General features: G+C 44.6%; 1 protein-coding gene across 1 annotated transcript; it reads left to right on the top strand.

The window, feature by feature from the left end:
- The first annotated feature begins 1,640 nt into the window (after nt 1-1,640).
- On the top strand, nt 1,641-25,698 carry LOC130122165 (protein turtle homolog A-like). Its single transcript, XM_056291206.1, has 20 exons — nt 1,641-1,785; nt 2,717-2,725; nt 2,857-3,003; nt 4,721-4,869; nt 5,375-5,492; nt 7,178-7,319; nt 7,742-7,887; nt 8,947-9,089; nt 12,088-12,228; nt 12,651-12,764; nt 13,169-13,319; nt 13,569-13,680; nt 15,665-15,855; nt 16,019-16,236; nt 16,631-16,715; nt 18,006-18,173; nt 18,562-18,598; nt 19,162-21,705; nt 23,832-23,905; nt 24,590-25,698. Exons 1-20 carry the CDS (start codon nt 1,641-1,643, stop codon nt 24,754-24,756), a joined length of 5,001 nt encoding a protein of 1,666 aa, XP_056147181.1. The 3' UTR covers nt 24,757-25,698.
- The last annotated feature ends 1,022 nt before the right edge of the window (nt 25,699-26,720 follow it).

Below are 26,720 nucleotides of genomic sequence, written 5' to 3'. Positions count from 1 at the left end.
TTAATCAATTTAAAAAAAAGAAAAGAAGGTGGTATCTTCAAAAGAGGGATAGCTCACTGTGGAATGAATAATTAACAGTTAAAAATGTGGCTGTGTATTATGATGTCCTTCTAGTTTTGCTGTTCAATGGAATAGAAAAGTTGTGTTACAGTACAGCGCTACCTGTATTTGTTTTCAATCTGCATACATCATCAGTCAAGAAAGGCGAGGAAACAGGAACGTCCTCCCCTTTCTTGACTTTGGGAAATGTTGAGAAATAGTACATGTTTGGAGTGGGGTGTGTTGTGCTACCAGGCCTGATAAGAAAGTGTATTGGTATGTTGGGATCAGACTCTCTCTCCGATCAGTGGGGGCGGTAGCACTCATACTCATGTGTTCATATGTTTTTGTTTGTGTCATGCATGTAGGTTTGTGTGCGTGTGCGCGCGTGTGCACGTGAACACGCGTAAGTGTGAGACTGAAGGTTTTTGTCCACAGGAGCAGCTCTTCATCTTTTTAATGGCGTGCATAAAAGGTAGAGAACAGTGGGTGGAAGGGGAGCAGGGGCAGTTCTGTCTTCCGGACCTGTTGGTGGTGACAGATAATGAGGGCTTGTCTTGGTATCTGTTGCACAGTTGCACACTTACTCACAATACGTTGAATACTTTGAATGAATGGGATCGAATCGGATAAATCTACTCGGAACGTTCCCGGGCGGGTCTGTCTCTGCTGTGCACCAAGCTTTGGTGTCTGTTTCCATCCCCCTTGTATTTCTCTACCAGGGAGGGGTTTTCCTGTACTGGGCGGCAACCCCACTACTGATGTCCGTGAATGATGGCGGAAGGGAACTTTAGCGGTGTGCTGTGGAAACGGGAGGGGCAACCTTGTGATTGTATTTACAGCAACAGTGCTTAGCTTTCCTAAACCTGTTACGCTCTTGGTTTGTGGGCACACTCAGCACTTCTTAGAGCTCATGTTGCTCCTAGGCGCACACTTGCACAAACCCAGTGCACATTCCCACACTTACTATAGTAAATGCTCACAACGACTGTTAACGCACAGTGATCGCCGGTTCGAATCCCCGTGTTACTTCCGGCTTGATCGGGCGTCCCCATAGGCGCAATGTGTGCGGGCGGGAAGCCGGATGTGGGTATGTGTTCTGGTCGCTGAACTAGCGCCTCCTCTGGTCGGCCGGGGCTCCTTGTTGGGGGGAGGGGGGTAAAAAAAACACAAAAAAAACACAAAGGCAAGTCTTTTTCTCACTACCTCTTAGGACCCAATCCACCCGCGGGGATTAATAATGTACTCTGATTCTGGTTGTCCATGTCTGCGTCCCTCCCCACACTCCGTTTACTTTGTTATTCAAATCTGTTTGCATTTGCTCTCAAGCATTTTTCAAATCACACCAGCGGTGACAGGAGGTCCATTGTGTGGCTCCACCCTTTTCCCGGACAAGTCACAGTCAGCTTCCCACAGCCTCCCATGTAATGCTAACCCGTATCACACTGAGCCGGTAAACAGGGGAGGGAAGTGCCAGGGGTCAAAGGGCAGTTTGAAACGCACCAATCCTGTGTGTGTGTGTGTACACCGGTGTGTACTTTCATTACCTCCAACCCCTCTGGATTTAATCCCCTTTGGTGGCTTGGAAAAGTAAACAGGTGATGTTATCGCTGCCGACCTACCCCCGATCCAACTTCCTGGTTCTCTGCGACTGTCAAAACTCTCCGTCTCCCCATGCTGCCAGAAAATCCCGGGCCCGAGTTAATGAATGCCGCGGCAGCGCTGCACACTTCATTGAATTAAATAGTGAGTTCGGTTCGACGGGAAGAAGACCCTTTGTGAGAATAATGAGATTTAGGGGGGTTTAATTCGCTTGAATTCTAGGTTTCTCCTGTTTCGCGCTGTTCCGAGCTGCTCGCTGATATAATTGGAAATAGTTTTCATTGAAAGGCGTCGGCACAGTTGCTGTGGTTCCTGTGAATAAAACGAGGCAGACCGTGATGAAGCTGGAGAGAGTTGACTGGCAGAAAGAAAAGGCTTGAGGGAACAGCGCAGCCCAACGGGAGCTGTCACCTGGCAACCGGAAGATCACATTTCAAAGTCTAGCTGTGTCTGTGCGCGCCTGTGCGCGTGAGCGTGCGCGCGTTCCTTTGCTGAACCCATTGCGCACGCGTGTGTGTGCGTGCACACGCACCAGTGTTGGAGTGATTTATCGCCGAGGCACTTTTCCAGGCATGTCCAGCTATACGTTCAGAAGCTGGCACATTTATAAATGGGGGCTGCCCTGTACAGTCATGAGCTTCCACTGTAGTTTACCACACATGCTCCTATCGCTCCTCATGTCCGTCTCCTCACCACCGGACTTTCCGGTTCCGCTTAAGGTTTTTTTTAAGGGTTCCGCTTCCGGTGTGGGAAGATGGCGGCGCGAATTCACGTTTGTGGCGTCCTCACCTAGTACCGTCCATGCAGTGTCTTTGTCCACGTCTGCGTCTAAGTTTGTGTCTTTGTTTGATGGCTTGGCCTGCCCCCGTCCTGTGGGCCCAGGGACCACGGCCCTGCCCGGAGCTGTGCCCGACGAGGAAACACCGAGGGCGGTCTGACAAGACGCGGCGCAGACCGGCAGTTCCGACAGTCATTTTAGCTCCTAGACTGATTTAAAAAAAAATTTTTTTTTTAGTGTGAATATGTGTTTCTGTAATTTTTGGATATGTGTATTTGTCCTTGTGTCGCACTGCAGTCGGCTGCGGTAAACGGATGTTTCGATGTGCGCAAGTGCATGAAATGAAATGACGAGAAAGTGTTTTTCTGATTTTGAGTCTAACCGTTCAATCTACCCTGTGTGTGTGTGTGTGTGTGTGTGTGTGTGTGTGTGTCCAGGACGTGTGTCTCTGGTGCGTAACACTGTCCTCCGGGTGACGGGTGTGGTGCTGGAGGACCAGGGCTTATACGAGTGTCGAATTCTCCTCCTGGATAAACCCAGTGATGAGCTGCGCAACAGCACCTGGACACTGCTGTCTGTAACTGGTAAGGGGTGTGTAGTTGTGTCTGCGTGCAAACACATGTCTAAGTGTGTGTGTGTGTGTGTGTGTGTGTGTGTGTGTGTGTGTGTGTGTTTTCTGCTGCCCTATTTGTCTTTCGGGATCTACAAAGTGCATTGTATTTTGCGCTTGAATCATTTAAAACTTGAAATACTGCAGAAACACTTTAAAGACACGTCATGGAGCTTTCACACGTCTCTTTAGATCACTTTTCTCACCTGAACTTGTGAAAGGATCAGAAAGGAGTCGGGCTCACCTCTTATTAGTTATAGATGTGCTTAAATAATGTATCCAAATATAATTGGTGAAATATTAAATATACATCGGTTGTTTTTGCACTTTGAAGATTTTCGTAGTTCACAGCTGTCAAAATCTTACTGCAAACTTTTCTTCATTCTGTTTTAACGTTTATACACAAAAAGTACTATCATCTCCTGGTGTAGATCAAAGCAGCAACCGGCAGTCCTTACAAAGAAACTCTGTATCAGAGAGGAGACATGGTGTATATATATATATATATGTATTAACCTGTTTTACTGCTTGAAGAATAAGCGGAGGAATTAGACCTGAAGGTCACAGCTATGACCTTCAGGGACAACTATCAAATCTTGCCATTACCATGGGGCGTCCGGGTGGGGTGGCGGTCTATTCCGTTGCCTAGCAACACGGGGATCGTCGGTTCGAATCCCCGTGTTGCCTCCGGCTCGGTCGGGCGTCCCTACAGACACAATCGGCCGTGTCTGTGGGTGGGAAGCCGGATGTGGGTGTGTGTCCTGGTCGCTGCACTAGCGCCTCCTCTGGTCGGTCGAGGCGCCTGTTCAGGGGTGGGGGGAACTAGGAGGGATAGCGTGATCCTCCCATGCGTTACATCCCCCCTGGCGAAACTCCTCACTGTCAGGTGAAAATAAGTGGCTGGCGACTCCACATGTATCGGAGGAGGCATGTGGTAGTCTGCAGCCTCCCCGGATCGGCAGAGGTGGTGGAGCAGCGACTGAGACGATTTGGAAAATAGGGTAATTGGCCAATTACATATGGGGAGAAAAAAAAAGGGGGAGGGGGATGTTGCCGTTACCAAATAGTTTGGGCACGTGGCGCAGACCTGGCTTACTTGAAGTCGGAGGACGCTAAAAGACCTGTCTGTGGTTCACATAGTTGAGCGGTGTTGTTGGACAAGAGATGTGCAGTTATAAAAACAATACTTTTTTTTTATAAATAAAGAAAAAAACAAAACTCATCAGACATAACTATTTCTTAAATTTCCCTACATCAAAAGCTTTGAAGGGCCATGATATGCACTCAACACAACAATGACTGACAACTTTTTTCACGTAAAAAACGCAGCTCATTCATTGGATCGGAGGCATTCTTTTTACTCTCAAAATGATTGACTGGTTGGATAACGTACCACTTTAAACAGTCTTCGATGATACTTAAAACACTTAACATTGAAACAGTTAATTTAAGTATGGTTTTTCACCATTGTGGAAAAGGGGGGGCCTGTAGATTGTGTTTGGCTGAGTTATGCCTGAAGTGGCCAAATTGATTTCTGTCAAAAAAATTATGCCCTTCAATAATCTATTCACACATACTTGAAATTCATAGACCCAGTGGAGTTTCACCATCAATCTATGGGTTGATGTCATTGCCAGATTTTTACTTTTGGCTCGGTCCTTGATTTATTCACTTCGTGTATTGTTTTCTAGCACCACCCACTTTCACATTGACTCCCCCTGCTGTTGTGGAGGCCCTGGTGGGTCGTCGACTCTCTTTCACCTGTGCTGCAAACGGCAACCCAACCCCAACTTTAACCTGGTTAAAAGATGGGGATGTGATTCAAGGAGAAAATGCACAGGTAACTATAATCATGTAAGCTAAACATATGCATAAATATATATTAATAAAGAAATTAAAAACTCAAAACACAAACTTTGTTCTTTCTATCTATCTATCTATCTATCTATCTATCTATCTATCTATCTATCTATCTATCTATCTATCTATCTATCTATCTATCTATCTATCTGTCTGTCTGTCTGTCTGTCTGTCTGTCTGTCTGTCTGTCTGTCTGTCTGTCTGTCCGTCCGTCCGTCCGTCCGTCCGTCCGTCCGTCCTCCATCCATCCATCCATCCATCCATCCATCCCTCTCTCTCTCTCTCTCTCTCTCTCTCTCTCTCTCTCTCTCTCTCTCTCTCTCTCTCTCTCTCTCTCTCTCTCTCTCTCTCTCTCTCTCTCTCTCTCTCTCTCTCTCTCTCTCTCTCTCTCTCTCTCTCTCTCTCTCTCTCTCTCTCTCTCTCTCTCTCTCTCTCTCTCTCTCTCTCTCTCTCTCTCTCTCTCTCTCTCTCTCTCTCTCTCTCAGGTCAGGAATGGAACGATAACGCTGCCAGCAGTTAGCATGCAGTCAGGAGGACATTATACATGCCATGCCTCCAACACGGAGGGAAACGTGACCCACGTGATGAAACTTAAGATCAAAGGTCAGCTGTTGTCTGTCTGTCCATCATTTTGACTTTAACTTCAATTGCCCAGATGTCTATTTGCCCGGCTGACTGGGGGCAGCCATCATTTACATGTCTGTTTCTCCATCTTGCATCATGTGAGAGAATGGTAACCAAAATCTCAAATTGCGCTCCGCCCTGTATCTGTTCCCGTCTCCTAGAGAAGATGAGATTAGCTGCATTGATCCTTGAGAGGCAGCTGGTTCATTGCACGAGCAAAGACTTAATTTCAATGTGTGTGTTTGTGTGTGTATGTGTGTGTGTGTTTCTCCTTGCACACAATGAATTGTGGTACCCCTAATTTCCTGTTTTAATACCCACCTTTTGATAGAGTGGTAACATCTGCTGAAGTCTAGTTGCGGGATCATGTTGATGCTTAAATGTGATTGTTGCATTAGCGATGGCAGTGCATTTTATCCCCCATCTCGTAATAGCAGTGCGCTGACTTTGAATTGTCATTTCACAGCGTGCACTGTACCAAGCAGTGTATTTTAAGTGAAATATGTTTATCTCACCATGATGTCATCTGCACTTTGGCTACGTTTTTTGGCAGTGTCGTCACCTGGATGGATTATGATAGCCTAGTAGCTGATCTGGCTGAAGTCAGTTTGAAAGCCTTATGTAACGTTTAAATGTTATTCACGTATATCCGTCAAGCGTTTATAGTTGAACACCGCTATACTCGAACGCTGATGACTACTGTACAGATTGTGCGGTTATCTATTTGTATGAGATGGGTGACTTGTCCGGCCCTGTTCAGCAGTAAAACACTTTCATAGGCACTACACTGACAATAAAGAACATAATGCCAGAACGCCCTCGGGTCTGGTGGAGGCCTCAACCGGCGTTGACCGTGGCTTTTTTGATGTCGTGTGGCGTGCGGGGCGGTGTGCCGAGGGTGTCTGGCTGGGAGAGCTGGCGCTTGATCGGCTGGGAGAGCTTGGTCTACTGCGTCCAGTGGGCCCGGGGACCACGGCCCCTGCCAGGACAGGACGCGGAAGCGGGGCATATGGCAAGCCCTTTTAACATTTATTAGCCCGACGAGATTATCTGCAATGACGTAATTGTATGGCAAACCCTTTTAACATCTATTTTGACTGGGCGAAAAGACTTTTGAGATATCTGTAAGTACGTCAGTGGGAGGCGGGACAAGTTAATAAATGTTAGAAGGGCTTGCCATACAATTACGTCATTGCAGATATCTCATCGAGCTAATAAATGTTAAACGGGCTTGCCATAGGGGCGGGCTAAGCTAACCGCTAGCCCATGCAGACCGGCAGGTCCAACAGTCATGCAGACTGGCAGTTCCGACAGTCATCCTGGCTGGGGTTCGTTCCCTTGGACAGTGATTTTTTTTTTTTTGGGTATTGGTGTTAGTTTGGATATGTGTGTTCTTGTAGTCCTTGTAGTTTTTGGATGTGTTTTTGTCTTTGTGTTGCACAGCTGTGGGCTGGGGGAAACAGTATGTCATGTACCCAAGTACATGAAATGAAATGACAAATTAAGTACCCCTGATCCCTGGTAACACATGCCAACGGTGAAAGCTACACATGAGCTGTATATGGACGGTTTCCCAGGAAGGAGCTTTAGACCACTCAGTGATCGAGGCATTACACTTCACATGTAAATATAGATGATGTGTTTTATAATTCCCTTCTCACTAGGTCCCCCGGTCATCGTCCTTCCTCCTAAAAGCACCTCCCTCAACATGTCCCAGAATGCACTTCTGCGATGCCAGGCAGTGGCCGACCCACCGAACATGACCTACGTGTGGCAGAGACGAGGCGAGAATGTCCATCACATTGAGTGAGTGCCGCCATTGTTGTTTTTACTTGGGGACAGGGGATCCATTTCACACTTTTGAAGTAAAACAAGGGCCTATCCATTTGGCTGGGCATCGAACATGTCCTGTCGCCTAGATTGACTGCATTATGGTGCCTGTTTTTTGTCTTTCTGGCAGTCACTCAGCTGTTTGTTTTGGTTTACTTAAAGTGCAGAAATACATCAAATGGATCGGGCCTCACAACTTCATAGTCACACTGAAATGAATAATTCTCACAGCATCCAAGTGCTCACTAGCGTAAAAGCCATAGGGGGGAAAATACTCCTACGCTGTTGATGCTGAGCCTGTTTGAGTTGACTGTAGTGAAGGTGCTCTTGCTTTCATTTTGTGGCAGCTGATTTGTCTATGCGATTGTGATTTTTTTTCTAATGTATTTTTGCTGAAGATCTCTAAAGTCGCGCGTGAAGATCATGGTGGATGGCACCCTTCTCATCTCAAGGCTCATCCCGGATGATTCTGGGAACTACACCTGTACGCCGACAAACGGGGTGCTGACGCCTCCCACTGCATCAGCAACTCTCACAGTGATGCGTAAGTGTGTGTGTGATGTGTCAGACTGTTGTTGTTCCTACAAGGCAGCCCGCCGGATCCGGTATTCCTTTGTTTGGCTAATTTAGATATCACCAAGAAACCTCTAGCAAATTTTAAGTGAATTATTAAAGCTGGGATCCTTGTTTTCCCCCGATCTGTCCTTCCTTCTGGCAGTGAGAACAACAAACAAGATATGAATGCCATTGTTGCCTGTGTGCCGTCAGCTCAGCAGCAAACGGTTCCCACCCAAGTAGAGAGAGCATCCTCAGACACAAGCTAACACAGGCAATCTGAAGTATTACGGACTCCACCAGACTACATGGGAACACGTTTGTACTGTAATATTGACGGTAGAATTGGTAGATTGGCTGTCTGATAGAAGCGTAGCTGCGTCGACATCGCATTTCAACTTTTTTTCTCCATTTGAGTAACTTTTTTGTTAATTTCATATTTTTTTTCTGACACGACCAAGGCCAGGGCTATGTAAAACTTAGGACACATCTTCTCAGTCATCTGCAATCAGACAATTTTGCATTTACAGTGGAGTTAATTTTATGAATAAGATGAGAAGTTATGAAGAAAAAATAAATTAAACTAGTGCAGTCTTTGGGGCGGCACGGCGGCACAGTGGTTAGCGCAGTTGCCTCACATCAAGAAGGTCTTGGGTTCGAACCCCGGGGTTGTCCAAGCTTGGGGGTCATCCCAGGTTGTCTTCTGTGTGGAGTTTGCTTGTTCTCCCCGTGTCTGCATGGGTTTCCTCCGGGTGCTCCGGTTTCCTCCCACAGTCCAAGGACATGTAGGTCAGGTGAATCAGCCATACTAAATTGTCCCTAGGTGTGAATGTGTGTGTGTCGGCCCTGTGATGTACTGGCGGCCTGTCCAGGGTGTCTCCCAGCCTGCCCCCCAATGACTGCTGGGATACACTCCAGCATCCTGCCACCCTAATTAGGATAAGCAGCTTGGATAATGGATGGATGGATGCAGTCTTGGATAACACAGAGAAATATATATATATATATTTGCACCGTTATTTATTTTTGACTTTCCTCCTTTATTAAGATCCTGCCCAGGCTCTTCAAATGCCAAAAGAAACGTACCTCCCCACAGGTATGGACGGCGTTGTCAATTGTCCTGCAATAGCTCAGCCCCCACTTGTTCGTGTGGATTGGACCAAGGATGGGGGATTACTTGATTTGGCCTTGGTAAGGAGAACAATATTTCTGCCCACGAAGTCAAGTTTACATAACACCCTGGAGCTTCACAATGTACAGTACCCACGCACACTTTTTTTTTGTATACTGCAGTCCTCTATGATTACACAAAAGCAATCTGAGAAATGTTATGTTGATATCCATACAATGACTAGAGCCTTACGAAATACCCTTTGGTAGTATTTCATGTGTTATTTTTTTTTCCGTTTGCATCCCCTGTCATTGCAACACCATTATTTCTACTCCTACCAGTCAGCTGGATCAAATTGGCTACTGAAATGCAGTTTAGTTGTTTGCAGGTGGGACAAATAACTAAATCTTATGGCATTTTTCAGGAATTTCAATCTGGCAGTTAATCTCTTTTCTGCTATATACAAATGGATATGTTCTTTCATTATTTAGTTGGAAAGCCATTTAATCACAACTATCTTAATGGATAGTGATGGGATATTTTAATCTTAGAAGCTTTTGAAACCATCCCAAGGGAACACTGTCCCTCTGCCATTACTCTTTTCCTGTCAGTCTCCTTTCTCTTATGTGTAACATCTCCCTCTCCAACGCACTGCCCACCGTGTCTGAGTGGATGAATGTGCATTCAGCAGAAGCCCTTGATGTATGACTCTATATGCTTGCATCTGGGTGAGGGAGTCGCTGGACTGCAGGAGGGTCACATGGTAGGATATGACTGACATGCAGAGGCAACGGGGAGAGAATTTTTTATTTTTTATTTTAGGATTTGTTTCCCCCCCTTTTGTACCCCCCCCCCCCCAACCACCCTATTGTACCAGGCCAATTACCCGACTCTTCCGAGCCGTCACGGTCACTGCTCCACCCCCTCTTCCAATCCGCGGAGGGCTGCAGGTTACCACATGCCTCCTCCAACACATGTGGAGTTGCCAGCCGCTTCTTTTCACCTGACAGTGAGGAGTTTCGCCAGGTGGATGTAGCTCGTGGGAGGATCACGCTATTCCCCCCAGTTCCCCCTACCCCCCGAACAGGCGCCCCGACCGACCAGAAGAGGCGCTAGTGTAGCTACCAGGACACATACCCACATCCGGCTTCCCACCCGCAGACATGGCCAATTGTGTCTTTAGGGACACCCGACCAAACGCCGATCCCCTTGTTGGTAGGAAACAGAATAGACCACTACGCTACCTGGATGCCCCTATATACATACACTTAAACACATCATGAGATTCGGTTAAGAGAGAAAAAAACATATTAGAATACAACACTTTCTCTTTTTTTTTTTGGGTGGCCCAGTGGTTAGCAAGAAGGTCTTGGGTTTGAACCCCAGTGTTGTCCAACCTTGGGGTGTCATCCCAGGTCATCCTCTGTGTGGAGTTTGCATGTTCTCCCCGTGTCTGCGGTGAGTTTCCTCCAGGTGCTCCGGTTTCCCCCATCATCAAAAGCAACATGGATGTTAGGGTTAATCCTCCTGTCTGTTGCCCTGACCAAGGCAATGAGAAAAGAGCTGGTGTTGGTCCTCGGGCGCAGCATGAAGGCCACAGCCCACTGCTCCTTGCTACACAGATCACAGCTAGGATGGGGTAATTGGCAGTAAATGAATTTCCCCAAGGGGTTCAATAAAGGAAACTTAATTTTCTAACCCTTGGTTTTCCATTGTTGTTGTTTGTTTTGTTTTTGTTTCTTGGTGAACCAAATCCAATGGTAGCCAGTCATGGTGTTTGCTATGTTTACTTTTACATAATGCAGTCTCTCTACTGCCAGCATGTGTAACAGCTTGAGACTGAATAGCTTTGCAGTGTTAACGGGTGTAAACAGTCTGCCAGTATTGACATTTGTTGTGAGTCTGCTGTAACCTGCAAGAGTCCAAATGACCCTTGTGTGATGTTTTCACCACCGCAAACCTTAAACAGTGGTAAAATACAAGAGCTGAACATTCTTTCAAGCCATTCCATCGCCAGTCACATTGCTATCTTTAAATAATTCATACTTCTAAATAGAGTCTGCACCCATGGTGAAGACACATGCAGTTTTGACGTCATTGTTTTCTGTGGGCGAGTATTTTCTTTTGTCTCATGATCATTAATTAACCCACAGTATCTCCACTGGCAAATGGCTGTTTGTGTGACTTATTCATAAAATGGTACCAATCTTCATATTCATGCTAAGGGTTTGATTAGGCAGCTTTTGCAACAGCTTATATACATTATATTTGCATTGATAAATGATGGAATGATGGAAAAATGACTGGGCTTTCTAGCTGGAGTGTGTGTGTGTGTGTGTGTGTGTGTGTGTGTGTGTATGTATGTGTGTGTGTGTGTGTGTGTGTGAGTGTGTATATATATATATATATATATATATATATATATATATATATATATATATATATATATATATATATATGTATAGTGGCACAGTGGTTAGTGCGGTCACCTCACAGCAAGAATGTCCTGGGTTCGAGCCCCGGGATAGTCCAACCTTGGGGGTCGTCCTGGGTCATCCTCTGTGTGGAGTTTGCATGTTCTCCCCGTGTCTTTCCATGTTGTCTCCGGGTTTCCTTCGGGTGCTCCAGTTTCCTCCCACAGTCCAAAGACATGTAGGTCAGGTGAATCATCCGTCCTAAATTGTCCTACGGTTTGAATGTGTGTGTGTGTGTGTGTGTGTGTGTGTCGGCCCTGTGATGGACTGGCGGCCTGTCCAGGGTGTCTCCCCACCTACCACCCAATGACTGTTGAGATAGGCTCCTGCATCCCTGCTACCCTGAGAGCAGGATAAGCAGTTTGGATAATGGATGGATAGTTTCACGTTTGTCAATGCATTTCTTTTATCCAAAGTTTCAGTTCTGTTCAATAGAATATCCAGTATGGGGTTTGACATTACCTGTTGTTATTAATCCTCATCATTTGATTGCTAGTTGCTGTACTTTACTATAAATTTAAGTCAATTCATGAAAATGTATTCTCTTTTCATTTTTGGTATGTGAGAGAAGTCTTCATTTTCTGCAATTTTCTGAATCCTCTAGTATCCTGGCTGGACCTTGACATCAGTGGGCTCCTTGTCCATAGCAACGGTCAACGACGATGTTGCGGGCATGTACACATGTACACCTTATAACAGCTACGGTAGCATGGGTTCTTCAGGACCTACCCGAGTAATCTTACAGGTTAGCCTACATCGGTGAGATGCAATACTTGCACTTACCTAACAATACTCAAAGCACATTTTCTCACAGAGCCTGCCATGGATTTGTGCAGCCAGTTCTACTAAACTGTGCAAAATTTGTCCATTCACCGCATTGTGCTGTGTGTTTTAATTGGCCGCAACTGCATCTGTCACTGCAAATTAAAAAGTCAACAAAAATAGCATTTCACTGACCTTATAACTTTTATGTGTGAGCCCTCTGGCATTAACAGAAGTCAATTTAGACTTATCACAATGGTTTCACTATTGGGGAGTTAATTGTGTGGCTAATCCCTTTGTTATTCGGATAATCTTGTCCAAAGCAGCAGTAATCCAGTCTTTAAATCCATTGTTGCAAATGTTACAATCTCCTTGACTCAACTATATTGTTTTGACAATTCACAGGACCCCCCATCATTCAACATTATGCCACAGAAACAGTACGAGCAGGAGGTCGGGGCAACTCTGCTTATCCCATGTCAAGGAAATGACCCAGACACTACTGTGACCTGGACCAAGGTGAGAAAACCAACTGTACTTCATAGAAAACCCCTGCTGTTTTATTCACTACTAAACACAATTTCTCGAGGATTAACACAGACACAAAAGCTAAAATAAGGTTGACCTCCAATGCAAAATGGTTTTAAACCACTAACACATGTACACACTTACACAACGGAAGATGGAACAAGGAAAGGCAAGGCAAGTTTATTTGTATAGCACCTTATCGTCACATAGGTCAAAGTGCTTTACAGGCAAAATATAAGAGAAAAAAAACATTATAAAAACATAAAATGAGATAAATAACACAGGATATGTTCTCACGTTTAGACACTCATTTATTTCTGGGGGTAATTAGCTGTTGCTTGTCACCAGGAAGAGACCTTTGGTCCACACGTGAATCACCACAGTGTTTTTGGCAGGTTGGCCAGGCTCCTCGCTCTGCTTATTCTGTGCTAGTCAATGGATCTCTGCTGCTGCAGCCTATCATTAAAGACCACCAGGGGGAGTGGGAGTGCAGTGCTGCCAACCGCGTAGCTTTGGTGAAGGCCAGCACTCTTGTCCTGGTCTTGGGTGAGTGTAACCAGAACAATTCCTATCCGAAGGATCTCCAAATTTCTCCCTTGTGGATTATTAATGCCTTTCTCAGTTTATTTTTAAAACCTCTTCTTATGCACACTGAGTACCTGGCCTGTTAAACCACGTGCCTGCTCCATCTTTTTTGCAGGGAATACATTAAGATTGTGCCAGTGCTTTGCCAGAACCGGGAAGGTCAAATAATAATTATTTTACCTCAGCTCTCCTCCATTATCCCCATTATAGGGACCAGTCCCCATGCAGCAACCTCTCTGTCTGTCTCACCGGGGCCGAGGCAGGCCAACATATCTTGGGAGGCGGGCTTTGATGGAGGATCTGCACAGACATTTTCAGTTTGGTGGGTGTAAAGCTTCCCACTCTCTTCTTTGGCTGTAACCATGGCAGCCATCGACAGCGCATGTATTACTCTATTGATCTGAGGAATGAGAAAATTCATTTATCTGTTATCATCTTTTTGGCAGCTACAGTGGAGCAGGCTGCAGTGAAAGTAGCTTGAGAATATAGTCTCCATATTAGACATAATGGGTGGGTGTAAAGGAAAAGAGAACATTCATTATGTATCTCCTCTTGTAGAGAATGAAAGATAGTAAGTTACATTCCACACGGGGGTCAAGAGTGTGATGTGCACTCGCAACGTGTGAATGTGTAAAAAACATGAAAATACGTCTTTTGTACAGACCAACAAAACAGAGCCATTGTGCTTTTTGAATGCAATGTGGTTCTTACAATAATGAGGAGAAAGTAGAGAGCAAAGAAGATGGATGTCTTATTTAACATTTCATTTAATTCATTTATTGAGCAGAAGAAATCAAGATAACAAGATTATCAACTAATGATAAACATTTTAATGCAAGCGAACACAATTCATAGCTGCAAAAGTGAGGGTATATATATATATATATATATAAGATAAAACATCTTGATAGTATGAATGCCAGGTATCCTCCTAAATGCTGACACTACATACAGTATAGTGATTAACCTTACAAGTTTTCAGTGACCCCATTAAATAAAAACCTGGTGCAGGGCAGTGGTCGCTGGCCAGTACAGGCCGCTGGGGCACCACCCCCCTTCAAATATCAATAGATGAAAATCTACTTAAACATGTTAAATATATATTAGTTGTATGTTGCAGATGATTATGAAATAAAAGTGTTTTCAGTCTGTGAGCGCCTGTCAGCAGCCATTAAATACCGGTTCCAAATGGTATTTGGTTGGTTTCTGTCTGAATACATATACTTCCTGGGTGAGGGGCGCCGGCCAAACAATACCTTATGTAAGCCCTCAAACCTTTGGCGAGCATGTGACCTGAGGCTGCTGTCTAATTGGTTTCTTCAGATTTTCCATGGAGCGCAGTTCTGTGCGCCCCAGACACCCCCACTTTATTGTCAGCGAATTGGTATCATTTTAATATTTCTTGATCTAATGTGATTGGACAATTCTCGTGGCTGTCAATCATGTTCACACCCACCACGACGCTTCGTCTCGACTGTCAATCATCCACCGTCTTATGAACCCTGATAAAATCTATAGGCTACGTTGTCCTTCTTAATAACTCTGTGACTGTGTGGACATTAAAGCAGCTGTCAGGTGTGCTGCGCCAAGGTAAATTGTGCCCCCCCCACCCCCAACCCCCCAACAATTTTAGCACTAGCTGCCGCTGGCGCAGGGCTAATTAAAGGTGCTATGGCCATTGATCACACAGAAAGCTGACACCAAAAAACAAATATTTGTGTGTGAAAAGGTGACCAGCCTATCTCTCAGCAGTATGATGTTAAATCGTTAAGATTTGTCTTCCCTGCATCCTTGATTAGAGAGCGACCCAAGATGCAAAAAAAAAAGAAAAGAAAAAAGAGAGAGAAAATAAATAAATTCTCTATTTCCAGGTGGCTGCGTTTCATTTTCAACATTTTATAATCAGCCTCGAGTGGGTTCCTCGAGGTCTTAGGGTTAGCAGCTTTCTCCACTTCCTGTTTAAAGGGCCATGTAAACCTTCAGATAAAATATAAAGATGAAAGTGACTGTAACTTGGGTTACAGCTGTAATATTTTGCAACAGCTGTAATACATCACTGCCATTTTGACAGCAAAATCTGGGGAACATAATGATAATGAATGATTAATGAAACCTACTTTACTGCCATGCGTCATAAAAGCAGAATTACAAGAATCTTTACCTTTCTTGTTCTCTCTTTCTCTCTCTCTCGCTCTCTCTCCTTCTCTCGCTCCCTTTTTCTCTCTCCCTCTCTCTCTCCCCCCCTCTGCTTTTTTATTACCCTGCCTGTTTCGCTCTCCTGTCTTTCTCTCTTTCCTTCTCTGCAGGGTGAAGCCAGTTTCTTTGACTGATAATGATGCGAAGCAGGGCTGGTTCTCGGTGAATGTGCCCCCTTCTTCTGGCACCAGACTGCAGGTGACAGGCTTGTCTCCTGCCACCGAGTACCAGTTTAGTGTCCTGTCCCAAAACAAAGTGGGCACTGGACCCTTCAGTGAGATCGCCTCTTTCCAGACCTTGGGTCAGTACCAGACAGTTTCAATTTCTATCACTGAGGATTTGACATTGCCATCCCCTAACTCTTGGGGCTGAATTTTTCCTTGGCAAATTCCTCCGGCGTATTTTAATTTCCCCCAGGGGTATGTCATTTATTATTTGGGGGTGTTTTGTTTCCTCTCCTTCAGATCCTCCCCCAAACAGAAGCAAACTAAAGCCCCCTCTGTTGCTGTCAGCTAATCAGGGCTCAGCAGGCGTTGTTCTGCAGTGGTCCCCACCTGCAGCTCAAAACCCCCCCATTACAGGCTTTGTTCTTCAGTCCCGAGCCGAGCAAGGGGAATGGTTTAATCTGGATGAAGACATCAGTGCCAACAGTAGTGAGATAATCGTTTCAGGTCTACGCAAGGTAACAAGCCAATCGCACAGTTCCCTCTGAGACTAATCAGTCCAGGCTCCTTGTTGAATGCCTAAGAGATTTTTATCTAAGCCGTATTTCTGCAAGTTTTGCTTTTGCTGAGCCTCAGTTATGCACGCTATGTGGTAGCCATCACTTTTCTGTCGTCCTTCAATCTATGTATTCTCCTGACTGTCCCCCCTTTTCCGTCTCAAACCCCCCTCTCCCCCTATATAGTCTTACATGAATTCAAATGAACTTCATTAGCATTGCAAGCACAGTCTCGTGTTGACAAAGTGTGGTTTCATCCTGTGTCCTCCCCGCTGTGTGTGTGAGTATGTGCATGTGGCGTGTGTGTGTGTGTGTGTGTGTGTGTGTGTGTGTGTGTGTGTGTGTGTGTGTCTAGGACAGTGTGTATGAGCTGCGGCTGCTATCTCGTCAAGGGGAGTTGCTGAGTGAGCCCAGTCCATCAGTCAATGTCTCCACTATGGGTAGGTGTTTAGGTGTCCCCCTCCCCTTTTTTGTCTGGATGACTCTTACTGTCTGTCTGGCTGTCTGTCTCCCTCCCTCCAATCCTCCCGTCTCCCTCATCCCTCTTTTCTATCCTGATGGACCAAAATTAGAGCAGGCCCCAAGGGAATGCCACCCATTAGGATTCCAAGTGATAGAAATGTCCCTCCTAATAACTCCTCTAAAGAGCTAGTGATAACTTTGTACTGGCCCTGTTGAGTTCCTTGTTCCTTATTCCTTATCCTTATTATCCTTACTGAGGATGTGATATTAATATTTTATTAGAAACGATGCAGCGCTATTGAACATAGGGATCTACAGATCCTGTTTCTATTACATGGGGACTGTCCACAGTAATCTGAGATAAAGTTTATATTGTTTAACTATTTTTTTTTTAATATTATCATTCTGATTTTGATAAAGGAAGATGAGTGAAGTGTGGAAATGTAATCAAACTGGTGATAATGTGGTGTTGGTCAGTCCCAGTTTTAAGTGATAACAACAAACTGGGATTGTCATGGGATGAAGGTACACTACTTTTTCAAACCAGTATAAACCATTTTGGGCATCCGGGTAGCGTAGCGGTCTATTCCGTTGCCTACCAACACAGGGATCGAATCCCCATGTTACCTCTGGCTTGGTCCGGCATCCCTACAGACACAATTGGCCGTGTCTGTGGGTGGGAAGCCAGATGTGGGTATGTGTCCTGGTCACTGCACTAGCATCTCCTCTGGTCAGTCGGGGTGCCTGTTCGGAGGGGAGGGGGAAATGGGGGGAATAGCGTGACCCTCCCACGCACTATGTCCACATGTAGCGGAGGAGGCACGTCGTGGTCTGCAGCCCTCCCCAGATCGGCTGAGGGGGTGGAGCAGCAACCGGGATGGCTCGGAAGAGTGGAGTAATTGGCCGGATACAATTGGGGAGAAAAAGGGGGGGGGGAATCCAGAAAAAAAAACAGTATACTAAACCATTTTGTAATTCAATTCCATAGATTGTAGGAATTAATATCAGAATGATGTAAGTGACCCAAAATAACAATCTTTTAAAGACAACAAATGCAAAATCAATACTAGATATGGTGATTTTACAGGCTTGACTATTAGATATTTTTATTTTTCTTAATGGCTATAATTTCATTCATTTTTTTTTCTACTCCTTGTTTGTTTCTGATGATAACTTATCACGAGTCATAGTTTGCTTGCCAATTTTCAGTCAGCGCTAATGAACTGATGAAGAATGGATAAATAAATAAATAAATACATCTGTCACAGGTATGGAGATCTATCCCTCCACGTCCCGCGTGGAGTTTGTCCCCGAGCCTTTACTGGCAGGTGTGATGGGAGGAATTGGCTTCATGTTTCTGGCTTTGTTGTTGCTGCTCGGGTCCGCCTGTGTCATCAGCCATAAGAGGGAACAGCGTCGCAGAAAGAGAAAGGATGGTAAAAAAAAAAAGTGTCCCCCCCCACTGCAGTGACTCACTTTGATGAACTACATCATGAATATCATCATTTATTCAATAAAATATTGAAGGCACTTTCAATCCACTGCATAAATCATAGCACACTGCACGAATTTGGCGCCGTGCTTGTCCCCCCTTTCGTCCATTCACTTGTAAAAGTTATTGATGTCATTTACATTACTTGCTAATTAGGGTCATTCCTCATTAGTGGCTGATAAATGTGAGTGTAATTAACTTTTTGGACACGGCTGGGTGCCTCAGGCCTTTTAATGGGCTCTTATTGGGGTTGATTATGTTTTTACTTCTTGGTCAGTGTGGTTGTAATCTAATAAGTCAGATACCATCTTGCACCTCTCCCTCCCTTTCAGAGCTTTCTCCTGCCATCCATAAATGTCCCTCATCAATGTAAGTACCCCTCTACCATGTCATTATAATACCTTCCAATGACATCTCTTCCACTTTCTTTTGAAAGTCGACCCGTTTAAAAATGGCCAGTGCTCCAATTATAATACCTGTCGTATTTTAAATTCATTTCTATCCCCCAACTTCTTTTCTTCATCTTAATCTGCACAGTCTCCTCTCTTTTAGTACCTCTCCGTCCGTGCATTATTTTCCTGCTTCTTCCCATCCCTCCCTCTCTCTCCCTCTCTCATCACTCCTTTGCTCTGTCTCTCACTCTCTTGCTCTCCCTCCCTCCCTATCTCTCTCTCTCTCTCTGTCATTCGCTCTCCCTCCCTCTCTCGCTCTCTCTCTCGTGCTTCCTCCCTCCTTTGCTCTCTCTCATGCTCTCTGTCTCTCTCTCTTGCTCTCTCTCCCTCTCTCTTGTCCCTGCCCCTCTCTCTCACCCTCCCTCTCTTTATATCTTCTTCTCTCTTTCCTTCCTTCTTACTCTTCCTATCTTTCTTACTATCTCTCTCCCATCACCTTTCATCCCTGTAACTTCCCTTCTCTCTTTCTGTCTTTTTCAGAAGGACGTCAGGCACAGGCAGTCCAGACAGTGTGCTGAAGAAAAAACTCCTCCCTCCTCACACCCTCTATCCCACCACCTCCTCCACCAGTTCCTACTCACAGTCAGACCGCTCCTCCCTCAGCAAAGCCAGCTATGGCGAATGTCAGTACCAGCATCAGCAGCCTCTTTCCAACTCCCATGACACTTTTAACCATGATCACAAGAGGGTAGCATCCTTTCCAATCTCCAAACCTCCTCTGGAGCCAATCCCTAGAAGCCCAGATGGCCGCTTCGTAGTCCAGCCCTATGATCAGGCCTCCACCCTCAGCATTGACAGAAAGAGAAGCTTGAGAAAAGACCATTTCCAATCCACAGTTATCCAAAGGTCAGTGTCTCTGCACTCAGAGAGGGGAAATAGGAGAGAGCCACCATTTGTTCTCTCTGTTGACCTCCCGCCTTGTGGACCAGTAGAATCCAGCTCCACGCACCTTATGCAGGCCATGGCGCAACACCTATCCCTCCACGGGCATTGTATCTTAAACAAAGAGCATGAAGGTGAAGGCTTTTCTGATCAAAGCAGCTTAAATTCAGACAGTAGCTGTGACCCAGATCAAGACATCAGCCCTTCATATCCTATTCTGAAAAGCATTGACAAGCCCCCCACCACTGCCAGTGCATTGGTGCTCCAGATGGAGCATGAGAGAGAAAGAGGCAACCTTAGTCGGTGTCTGAAATTAGCCCAAGAAAGGGAGGAGTTGGAGAAGGAGCTACAGAAATACTCACTGGAGAGAGGCACTATGGGAAAAATGAGGGGAGATTTTCAAGGCACAAAGTTGGAGGAGAGGAATGAAATAAGAGAAGCAAGTGACAATGATAATGTGTGGAAACACAGTAGCAGCATCTTCCAGCACAGTCACACCCATGGCAGAAGGAGGAGCTGTGGTCAGTTGAAGGGCTCTTCATTTTCAGCCTGCAACCATTGGGAATCCCTCCATAACACCCATTCTCCTACCAACCCAGTCCCATTCAGGAACATTCTCAATGCGTCTCCACCTATGGGCTCCTCTATTTGTGGTTCAATTGCCAGCAGCCCTGTTCCATTGTTCACCAAACAGTCATCTGTCAGATGTGAGGGAGACAGGAGTAATTTCAAAGACAGATTATCTCACCCACATCTCCCCTCAAAGTACCAGAGACAAGAAAATGCAGTGGCAGAACCAGGGGGCTATGATGATTCTCCACAGTTTACAGACACGGGGATGCAAAGAAATTACTCATGCTCTGAGGCATGGAGGGTAAACAATTTCAGCCAGAGAAGCCTTTCAACACCACCATTTTCTCATACCAACAGACATGCTGAAACATCTGATTTGGCCGTCACAGCTGTGCTGGACCTTTCAAAGTCAGATATAGCAGTCTCCTGTCCCTGTGAGACACGGAGTGAAGACATGTGTATTGAGATGAGTGTCGATGAGCCAGAGTTGGGAGTCTTTATAATGCCACCTACAAAGCCCATGATAAACAACAGAAATGCTCCTGAGGAGGAGTCATCAGCTCACCAAAAAAAGTGTGGAGATGTTAACAACAAGAGCAGCCAGAGTAACAACCAGAGTTTTTCAGCTGAGGATGATTTTGAAAGGAGACATCATCAGAGATGTAACACTTCCCAGTCATCACCCCGACCTCAAGATCCAGTGTTTTGCAAGGCTATGAGTGAAAGCTCTCAGAACTGGGAATACTACCAGCGCAACCAGAGCCTGGACTCAGAGAGACAAAACCAAAGCAATTTCCTGACTCCTGATGCCTGGATAGACTCCATCAACCAAGAGAAAACCTCTAGTCCATTTTCCTTCCGACCAGATACTCTGCTGTGGGAGAGTCAGAGTACTCCTACCCCGGAGAACCCCAGACCTCGAAGAGATTCTCCCTCCAGTGACCATTCCCCTTCACCCCAACCTGTAGAGAAATCACCCACTGCTTCCGCCCCACCTTCCAGCATGGACCCTCCATCTCCAAGGAGGAGTCCACACAAGCTTACGACAGATCCTACCATGCCTTGCCACCGTGACCCAAAAAGACAAACATCCATGTTCCCTGATGCCTCCCGGTGGCCAGTCACCTACCAGGAGGCTTTAAGGTCAATGCAGCACATGGAGGCGATGAAGGAAAATGGGAGGGGCTCGATGCCCACTCTCACTGATAGGAGTCACAGAAACAACCCTAAACCGCCAGAGCAAAGAGGCAGACCAACACACGCCTCACTCAACAGGGGCTTCAGTTGGCCCTCACCAGATCAAGCCCCTCCACTAGCCACTGAAGGGAAGAAAACAAGGCAAGTTAAAAAAGAAGAGACAGAGGTGGAGTTTGAAGGTCATGTTAGAGGGTCAGAGTCTGGAGGTAGCTATAGCAGTTATGCTAGCAGTGGCCGGGGGAGTTTGGAACCAGCTAATGGACGCCTATCCCTTTGCTTTTCACCGACCCTCACCAGCTCACCAGAGACTGTAGAGGAGAGCGGGGAAAACATGGAGGACAAAGACCTGCAATTAATGGAGCTCATGGAAAGGTATGGAGACATAATCAGCACAATAAATCGTTTATTGCATTAAAATAAGTATGCTTAAAGGCATAATTCAGGTCAGACGTTTTTAGTAATGTAGTCTTGTTTGGTGGTAATTTGCATAGTAAGTATTGAATGGGCTTTGAAGATTTGATTCAGGAGTAAAAGGAATATATGAGGGAAGAAAGACATGACAATAAGTTTTAATCCTAGGTACATTTTTGTGTACAACATTTTGGAAAATAGTTTCAACACTGGTGCCCAAAAGAAGCTGAGATGAAAAAGAAATATGTCATGTGCTTTATCCAACATGTGCTGTTTTGCTTGAGTGAACTGTTGTAGTTTACCATCATCAGTTTGAAAAACTGAAGAAATTATCTAAAAATGGAAGAGATAAAAAAATGTGTCGGAATACTGAAGAAAAAAATATAGCACGCATACCCCAAAGGATATATACAGTACAAATTTGAACCATAATGTTGGTGTGTGTGTGTGTGTGTGTGTGTGTGTGTGTGTGTGTGTGTGTGTGTGTGTGTGTGTGTGTGTGTGTACATATGTTTTTTTCCTGTATCTGTGTTGATATATATATATATAGTTATAGAGTTATAGATATATATATAGTTATATATAGTTACAAATATATATAGTTACAGAGTTATAGATAGATATATATATAGTTACAAATATATATAGTTATATATATATATATATATATATATATATATATATATATATATATATATATATATATATATACACTACCGTTCAAAAGTTTGGGATCACCCAAACAATTTTGTGTTTTCCATGAAAAGTCACACTTATTCACCACCATATGTTGTGAAATGAATAGAAAATAGAGTCAAGACATTGACAAGGTTAGAAATAATGATTTGTATTTGAAATAAGATTTTTTTTACATCAAACTTTGCTTTCGTCAAAGAATCCTCCATTTGCAGCAATTACAGCATTGCAGACCTTTGGCATTCTAGCTGTTAATTTGTTGAGGTAATCTGGAGAAATTGCACCCCACGCTTCCAGAAGCAGCTCCCACAAGTTGGATTGGTTGGATGGGCACTTCTTTGAGCAGATTGAGTTTCTGGAGCATCACATTTGTGGGGTCAATTAAACGCTCAAAATGGCCAGAAAAAGAGAACTTTCATCTGAAACTCGACAGTCTATTCTTGTTCTTAGAAATGAAGGCTATTCCATGCGAGAAATTGCTAAGAAATTGAAGATTTCCTACACCGGTGTGTACTACTCCCTTCAGAGGACAGCACAAACAGGCTCTAACCAGAGTAGAAAAAGAAGTGGGAGGCCGCGTTGTACAACTGAGCAAGAAGTTAAGTACATTAGAGTCTCTAGTTTGAGAAACAGACGCCTCACAGGTCCCCAACTGGCATCTTAATTAAATAGTACCTGTTAAAGCCTGTTTGTGCTGTCCTCTGAAGGGAGTAGTACACACCGGTGTAGGAAATCTTCAATTTCTTAGCAATTTCTCGCATGGAATAGCCTTCATTTCTAAGAACAAGAATAGACTGTCGAGTTTCAGATGAAAGTTCTCTTTTTCTGGCCATTTTGAGCGTTTAATTGACCCCACAAATGTGATGCTCCAGAAACTCAATCTGCTCAAAGAAGTGCCCATCCAACCAATCCAACTTGTGGGAGCTGCTTCTGGAAGCGTGGGGTGCAATTTCTCCAGATTACCTCAACAAATTAACAGCTAGAATGCCAAAGGTCTGCAATGCTGTAATTGCTGCAAATGGAGGATTCTTTGACGAAAGCAAAGTTTGATGTAAAAAAAATCTTATTTCAAATACAAATCATTATTTCTAACCTTGTCAATGTCTTGACTCTATTCTCTATTCATTTCACAACATATGGTGGTGAATAAGTGTGACTTTTCATGGAAAACACAAAATTGTTTGGGTGATCCCAAACTTTTGAACGGTAGTGTATATATATATATATATATATATATAAAAATGAAGCCTGATGCTTGTACTACTTTGTTTCTATATGTGTGTGTGCCCCTGCCTACCTATGTGAGTGCTTTGTGTGCAATGTAACTTGAGAAAAAAAGGCATATTTGTTGGTACTTGTATGAGGTATTAATGTTTTTATGTACTCTGTAGGAGAAAGGCTTCAGTCGATGAGAATTATGAGTGGGATACTGCTGACATTGCTTTACAGTCAGATGATCACAATGGTAAGCAAATAGATATATATATAAACTTAGCACAAAAAGTAAGAAAATTTGTGTTTGGTAGATTATTTCTTTGTTGTAACAATGCTTCTTGGCAATAAATCTTATATCAGGCAGCTGATTGTCCTCACCTGGGGTACCAGAAGCTCAAAACAAGAGTCAATAGCAACAGCAAAATAAGCTGTTTGGCATTGGCAGAGAAGATTTGGCAAATTTGTCATGGGCACAACCCACATACTCAGCTCTGCTGCTCATCCCACAAATGCATGTTCCTTACAAATGTGGCCCCATTTAAAAGAGAAATAAACAGGCTTTCCAACGGTATAAGACTTATTTTCAAGAAGTATTGTTACAACAAAGAAATAATCTACCAAACACAAAGTTCCTTACTTTTTGTGCTAAGTATATATATATATATAATATTTTCATGTGAATTGTAACTCTCAGTGATTTTCATTTCATGTTTGGAAGTCCTTTTTGAATCAAATCATCACTTGTTCAAAATAGCTGATAACGATAACATTTAACACTCAGTCCACCACTTGAGACTGGCTATATGTGCTCTACATAAGACCTGAACAGAGGGGAGAACGCAAAACAATTTCTTTTTTACGTTTTATGGCATAACAGCTGTTTTAGTGCATCAGTGCATTTCAAGATAATTACCCTAGCTTCCCCCCACCATAGGCCCGCCATCCTCGATGAATCTACAGAAGCCTGCTTCCAGCTGTAACCTTCCCGGCATGCAGTGCTCCACTAAGGCACTCAATGATTGGAGCCAGCTCTCTTTGCTCCAGGGGCATCGACACAGCAGCCTCTACGCTGAACCACAGACAGACACTGTGCTGTTCTGACAGCTCCAGCCTCTGGCTCAACTCAGCTGCTCGATGATGTGAAATTTGACTCATTGAAAAAGTGTATGTTTATGGGCAGGACAATGAGATCTTTACAGTACTTTTCTACTGTGGACTTTACTAATTTCAGTTTCATATTCAGAAGGCCACTGTACAGAATGTTAGCCTTTGATATCCCCCTTTTTTTCTTTCTTTTTTTTTTACAAACAGCTGCACACACACTTTCTCCCCAAGTGATCAGAGTGTACCATTTTGTACCACTGAGGTAAAAAGCTGCATAATTTACTGTCAGTGACAGAGGGTGTTACCATAAATCTAGGTTGACTGAAGAGGAGGTAGACCTGAACACATACTAACTATTCATCAGCTCGCAGCAGTCGGTATGAAAGTGTCTAGATCACTGGATGTGGGGAAGTGACAGCTCACATCAGCGCTGGCCGGTTGTTAAGCTGTCAATGGGCAGCAGAAAGCACCATGCAAGTACACACACACACACACACACACACACACTCGCTGCTGCAGATCAGACCGTTGTTTGGAATCCATTTGTTACCTTTATATAACACCAGGTATAAAGGTCCATCCTGCAAAAGTAAATACAAAGCGTTTGCCTTCTTACCTTAGACGACTATCCGAACTATGTAACTGTTGTATCCTATACGAAACTGTCCTTACTCATCTGTGCTACACTTTTCTGTGCTGAAAGACTGGCTTTTCCTCTGCCATATTTTACCATAGGGTCCAATCTTCGGCTAAAGTGGTTCAGCCTGAATGTTTATAATGGTCTGGCACATTTCCAGCTGGGGGGGGTTATGTTGGAGGTAGGTATGGTCTTTACAATTGTTAATGTGATATATTGACCTTTGTTATTGAACAGCTTTTGATAGTAGACGATTTCTGATTTGCTTTCTTGTTCAAAATATGTGTCAAAATAAAACGGGACGTCCAAAATAAAATGGGGGCGTGGCAGTCTTCCGTTGCCTACCAACACAGGGATCGCTGGTTCGAATCCCCATGTTACCTCCGGCTTGGTCAGGCGTCCCTGCAGACACAACTGGCCGTGTCTGCGGGTGGGAAGCCGCTGCACTAGCGCCTCCTCTGGTCGGTCGGGGCGCTTGTTCGGGGGGGATGGGGGGTAGTGCTATGTCCCCCTGGCGAAACTCCTCACTGTCAGGTGAAAAGAAGCGGCTGGCGACGCCACGTGTCGGAGGAGACACGTGGTAGTCCGCAGCCCTCTAGCTTGTTTGCAGTCACGTGATTATGATGACGCGCGAAATTCAGACGGAGGGCCGTAAGTGAGAAGCAGAATGGACGAGATGGAGGAAAACGCCAACAAAGCAAAGAAAAACAGTACACCCCGTATCGAATCCCGCACCGGGCAAGAAAATAACCGGTTATTTTCGGTCAGTTTCTTGTATTTCCACCCCTTACGAACAACAGCTGTTGGTACTCGATAAACACTCCTCGTGCTTTCTCGGTTTAGTCGATGTGAGCAACCGGCATTTTGAGAGTTTGTTGGCAGCGCTTCCTATGTAGAAAATCACTTCCGGCCCTCCGCCTCCTACAGTGACGTGACGTCGAGCAGCGACCGGGATAGCTTGGAAGAGTGGGGGGTAATTGGCCGGATACAATTGGGGAGAAAAACGGGGCACCCCCCCCCCAAAAAAGAAAAATATGTTTCCAGTGAAGCAACCCAGAATCCTCAAATTATAATAGTTTGATTTTCAAATGTTAATCGAGTAGTGACAATTTACTATCAAGTGCAACTGGACTTGGTATATATGCAAAGGAACTGAATCAAGTGCAGCTGGACTGTGTATTTGCACTTGATCCAATTCCTTTGGATAAGCATGACCTGGATGAATGAGAACATTCACAGACAATGTACTAAGTTTATGATTCAGGCAACTCACTCGGATGCCTCTGTGAGAAATACTGTCACTTTAAACATTTAACCCTGAGAG

The sequence above is a fragment of the Lampris incognitus genome, chromosome 12 (assembly GCF_029633865.1).
Source record: "Lampris incognitus isolate fLamInc1 chromosome 12, fLamInc1.hap2, whole genome shotgun sequence".
Classification (NCBI taxonomy): Eukaryota; Metazoa; Chordata; class Actinopteri; order Lampriformes; family Lampridae; genus Lampris; species Lampris incognitus.
The sequence above is the reverse complement of the archived record's forward strand: the minus strand, read 5'-3'. Positions and strand labels throughout refer to the sequence as shown.